Source organism: Myotis davidii, unplaced genomic scaffold (assembly GCF_000327345.1).
Source record: "Myotis davidii unplaced genomic scaffold, ASM32734v1 scaffold46, whole genome shotgun sequence".
Classification (NCBI taxonomy): domain Eukaryota; kingdom Metazoa; phylum Chordata; class Mammalia; order Chiroptera; family Vespertilionidae; genus Myotis; species Myotis davidii.
Genome location: NW_006383006.1, coordinates 3,514,642 through 3,519,823, shown reverse-complemented (window position 1 = coordinate 3,519,823; position 5,182 = coordinate 3,514,642). Strand labels below are relative to the sequence as shown.

General features: G+C 38.4%; 1 protein-coding gene across 1 annotated transcript in view; it reads left to right on the top strand.

Moving 5' to 3' along the window:
* Positions 1-5,182, top strand: part of HAUS2 (HAUS augmin like complex subunit 2) — a 17,341-nt gene that overhangs the window by 6,469 nt on the left and 5,690 nt on the right. Inside the window, exons 2-4 of the mRNA XM_006779519.2 lie at positions 1,720-1,812; positions 2,178-2,247; positions 4,542-4,674. Coding sequence (XP_006779582.2) covers positions 1,720-1,812; positions 2,178-2,247; positions 4,542-4,674 — 296 coding nt within the window. The remainder of the gene's footprint in view (positions 1-1,719; positions 1,813-2,177; positions 2,248-4,541; positions 4,675-5,182) is intronic.

The window sequence follows — 5,182 nt, the reverse complement described above, 5'->3', positions numbered from 1 at the left end:
GCACTGCCTCCAAACCGGGTTCAGACCAACAGAGCTCATAGGAAATGAATTGATGTTTCTAACTCTCTATCTCTCTCCCTTCATCTCTGTAAAAAATCAATAAAATATATTTTTTAAAAAGTGAAGATTAATTCGGAGATGTAGTTTTCTGCATAATCACAGAAGAACATACAGGGTGTCCCAAAGATATGTATACATAGGGTAATAGCTGATGGCTCAATTTTGAAAATGAAATGTATTTTAATAAACACTGCCTTTATAATTATTCAAAGTGTGTGTATATATTTTTTTGGGACACCCTGTATATGTTAGTACTAACACAGTTACTGAGCATTTATAATGTTAAGTCTTTTTATGTAGAATACTTTTTTCCTTTCCATCTGTCAGGAACTTATTAATGGCAGAGAGCTCATTTTATTCTCATTTTTTGTGGGGCCTTCTGCACTCCCCACACTGAGAGGATCAAGCTGGAAACCCAGGCATGTGCCCTGACCGGAATCAAACAGTGACCTCCTGGTTCATAGGTCAGTGCTTCTCCACTGAGCTATACCAGCTAGGCTTTTTATTCATTCTTGAGTCTTCCATTTCCTCTCTCAATAAATATCTTGATTTATTGATTATTACCAGTCAGCAAGCTTTTGCTATGAAGGGCCAGAGAGCAAATATTTGAGAATTTTCATTCTATATGGTTGCAACTGGGCTGTTTTAGCCTGAAAGTAGCCATACATAATAATTAAATGAGAGAAGTTGAGTTCCAATAAAACTTTATTTCTGGACTCTATAATTTGAAGTTATATGCCACAAAAGAATTACTTTTCTTTTGATTTCCCCCCCAACAACTGAAAAATATAAAAACCATTCTTAGCTCATGGGCTGTTCAAAAACAGGCAGTGGGCTGCATTTAGCTCATGGGCTATAGTTTCCTAACCCCTATCCTATATGATCTATAAAGTTCTTTCCTCTGCTAACTTTCTAGAAAAGCAGAAGATACAGAAACTGATGGATGAAGCCAAGAGATGAACAAGATAATATTCTTATTCTGAGATAACCTGCAATTTAAGGAGGCAGTCTAACATAGAATGAAAGGATAAAAAGGAGGGGGTAGTCTTTTCAGAAAAGTAATTATGCCTGGGCAAACATTCCTTTACTTAAGAGAGCAAGAATGTGAAAAGAAATAGTATGAATGATTTGTAGCAATTGAGGTCATTTAATGAATCTGATAAATGACTCCATGGGGACAGGGGTGGAGGAAATGTTTGATTTTAGCCCCAGGAAGGTCAGAGATACTAGGTCTTGGTCATTTGTATAGGAGTATTGTTCCAACAACCTCAGCCTTAAAATCTCATAATAAACTATCAGTAATGCAAATCTATTGTGCCTTGTATTTTAGGAAATAGTACAAAGTGCCACAACCCGGACATGTGCCCTTGACCGGAATCGAACCCGGGACCCCTCAGTCTGCAGGCCGACGCTCTATCCACTGAGCCAAACCGGTTTCGGCTGTTTTTCTTACTTTTTAAATATTTGGGCAAATGATTTGTGATATGGAGGTTTAAAAACAAGAAATAAACATTGTTACTATTGTACTCTGCATTGCATTTTTAAGGGCAGTGATGGACGTAATATATGCTTATATTTTAGACCCATGGGCATGCTTTTCCAGTGCACATAGAAACTTTTTGTGACATGTTGCTGTTTTCTCTGTTTACTTTCCATTAGGAGATATTAGATATATCTAAGAAATCTACTCCTTGCTTTGTGAACTTCTCCAGGCTACAGCAGATCACAAATATTCAAGCTGAAATCAATCAGGTAAATTATGTTGAACTTTTTACTTTTTACTTCTAATACAGGAAAACAAATCTTAATTGTTCCCAACAGAAATTCTGTTGCACTTAGAACAGTTTGTAGTACTTAACTGGGTAGGTGTTTACTTATGTAGTTTCCTGTTAATGAAATTGTAATAGTAACAGCAGTAATTGGCAGTAGTAGCAGAAGCAGCAACAGGGCTTGCACACCAATGTGAAAAGCGCCAGGGAATCACCTGAGCTCTCATAACAAATCCTCCCCCCTCCTCCCCCTAAATATTCCTGGATAAAGTCTGTTTTTATCACAGATTATCCTTCAATCAGGCTCTTTTCTAAGTGAGGTAAATATTATTTTTGTTCCTAATGCAGAAAAACCTGGAAATTGAACTTCTAAAACTAGAAAAAGATACAGCAGACATTGTTCATCCTTCTTTTTTGGGTAAGTGGTTTGGTTAAATGGGTGGGTAATTATTGGAATTTCAACTTTTTGGATTACCTTAAATAAGCACCAGGCATTATGATATACCATTATTTTTTCGTATTGCCCCAAAGCTAACAAAATTTTCTATTTCTGTGTTCAAACAAAAGTCCTGTTGGCTTGCCTAGTGCAAATTGCATAAAAAGTGGCCAAGGTAGGAGCTCCTCAAAATTAGGAGAACTTGAAAAACCAAAAAAAAGGCTGAGAAACTTTTCAGGGACTTGACAGCTAAATCACAGTGTGTTCATAGATTGAATACTTGATTAGAGAACTTTTTTTGCTGTCAAGGACATTATTGGGCTTCTTGGTGATATTTGAATAAGGGCTGTATTAAATATTGTGCCAATGTTAAATTTTCTAAGTTTGATACTTGTGATTATATAAGAGATGGGAAATATATGCTGACATTTTAGAGGTAAAAGATCATGATATCTGCAACTTACTCTCAAATGGGTCAGCAAAAATATTTGTAAGGGTGTGGAGAGAAAGGAAAAGAGAGGCTGTAGCCAAGTGTTATCAGTTAGTGAGTCTAGGTAAAATGTATATGGGAGGTCAATGAACTTTTCTTTTCTTTTTTTTTTTTTTAGTATATTGATTTTTTACAGAGAGGAAGGGAGAGGGATAGAGAATTAGAAACATCGATGAGCGAGAAACATCAATCAGCTGTCTCCTGCACACCCCCTACTGGGAATATGCCTGCAACCAAGGTACATGCCCTTGACCGGAATCAAACCTCGGATCCTTCAGTCCGCAGGCCGACGCTCTATCCACTGAGCCAAACCGGTTAGGCCTCAATGAACTATTCTTGAAACTTTTTTCTAAGTTTGAAAATTAAAAATTTAAGTCCTAGCTGGTTTCACTCAGTGATTAGAGCGTCAGCCCAAGGACTGAAGGGTCATGGGTTCGATTCCGGTCAAGAGCACATAACTCAGTTGCAGGCAGGATCCCTGGCGCCAGTTGGGGTGGGTGCAGGAGGCAACCAGTCCATGTGTCTCTCACATCAATGCTTCTCTGTGTGTGTGTGTGTCTCTCCCCCTCTCTCCCGCTCTCTCTAAAAATCAATGGAAAAAATACCCTCAGGTGAGAATTAACAAAAAATAAAATAAATAAGATAGATAAATAAAAATAGTCCTAGCTGGTTTCACTCAGTGTTTAGAGCGTCAGCCCAAGGACTGAAGGGTCATGGGTTCGATTCCGGTCAAGAGCACATAACTCAGTTGCAGGCAGGATCTCTGGCGCCAGTTGGGGTGGGTGCAGGAGGCAACCAGTCCATGGGTCTCTCACATCAACTTCTCTGGGATAGATTGGCCATTTAAAAATATTGGTTAACTAAGTCATACATGCCTTTCACATGTTGACACACTTCTTTATAGATATTTTAAAAAGTCACATTAGGCTCTAGCTGGTTTGGCTGAGTGGATAGAGTGTTGGCCTGCATACTGAAAGGTCCCAGGTTCGATTCCAGTCAAGGGCATGTACCTTGGTTGCGGGCACATCCCCAGTGGGAGGTGTGCAAGAGGCAGCTGATCAATGTTTCTCTCTCATCAATGTTTCTAACTCTCTATCCTTCTCCCTTCCTTTCTGTAAAAAATTAGTAAAATATATTTTTAAAAAAATTTAAAAGAAGAGGCCATTAACTGAATTCTAGAGCGAATATTAAAATGATCAGAAATAGCTTGTAAGACAAATGTTTGTTTTTTAATGTTTGTGTAGAGTATTAGAGGCAGAGATGGGAAAAGAGATGTTATTTGAAGAATGTGGCACTGGCTATAAAAACTGAACTAGAAGTAGAGTTGAAAAACACAGAATTTAGCAGTGGGTTGTCAATAGGAAAAATAAAATGAAATTGATATTGGATATTAGGAATAGCAAAGGGGAGATATTTAGGAGAGCAATGGTGAGATAATTTTGGCTGTATTAAACCAAAGCAAAGAAGAATGTATTAGTGATTTCAAAATTTACTTGTCCTGCTCTGGTCAGTGTGCTAAGTGGTTAGAGCACCAACCCTCTCACTCAAGGGTTGCAGGTTCTATTCCTGGTCAAGGGCACATACCTGGGTTGCAGGCTTGATCTCTGGCGCCAGTCAGGGAATGTGCGGGAGGCAACCGTTTGATGTCTCTCATTTTTTCTCCCTCCTCCCTTCCTTTCCATTTTCTCTAAAAATCAACGGAAAAATCTTCGAGTGAGAATTAACAACAACAAAAATGTTTCCTTGTCCTATTGCTAACTATAATTACTGTTTCTGGTTTGTGTAGCTCAAAAGTGTCAAACTCTGCAAAGCATGAATAATCATTTGGAAGCAGTGCTAAAAGAGAAGAGGTCCCTCAGGCAAAGACTGTTGAAACCCATGTGCCAGGAAAACCTGCCTATTGAAGCAGTTTATCACAGGTTAGACTAAAAAGTAGACATTAGCAGTTACACGTTTTCTGAAGGTAGTTTAAACTAGTAGTTTTTTCATAGCATAATTCATTGAATAATAGTGATTATATCTGTTAACATTATTAATGCTGACACATTAAACCAGAAAGAAAATCCTTGGCTTTAAAAGTATTGTGGTGAAAAGAAAGGTATTCCTTTGTTCATAGTGTTTTGGGAATTATAAATAACTAGCATAGATATATAACAACATGTCGTGGGGTATAAGAGTGATACCTAAGTTAATCTTAATTTTCGGGGACAGTGACTATCTTGGTGAGAAAGAACGTCCAGGAGAAGGCTAAATATCATCTTTGCAAGTAGCCCCTTCATGATATTCTCTCATTTAAACCATTTTGGGTGGAACTCTGATGATATTTATTTATGACTAGAGGCCCGGTGCACAAGAATTTGTGCACTCGGGGGGAGCAGGGGGTCCCTCAGCCCGGCCTGTGCCCTCTCGCAGTCTGGGAACCCTCGG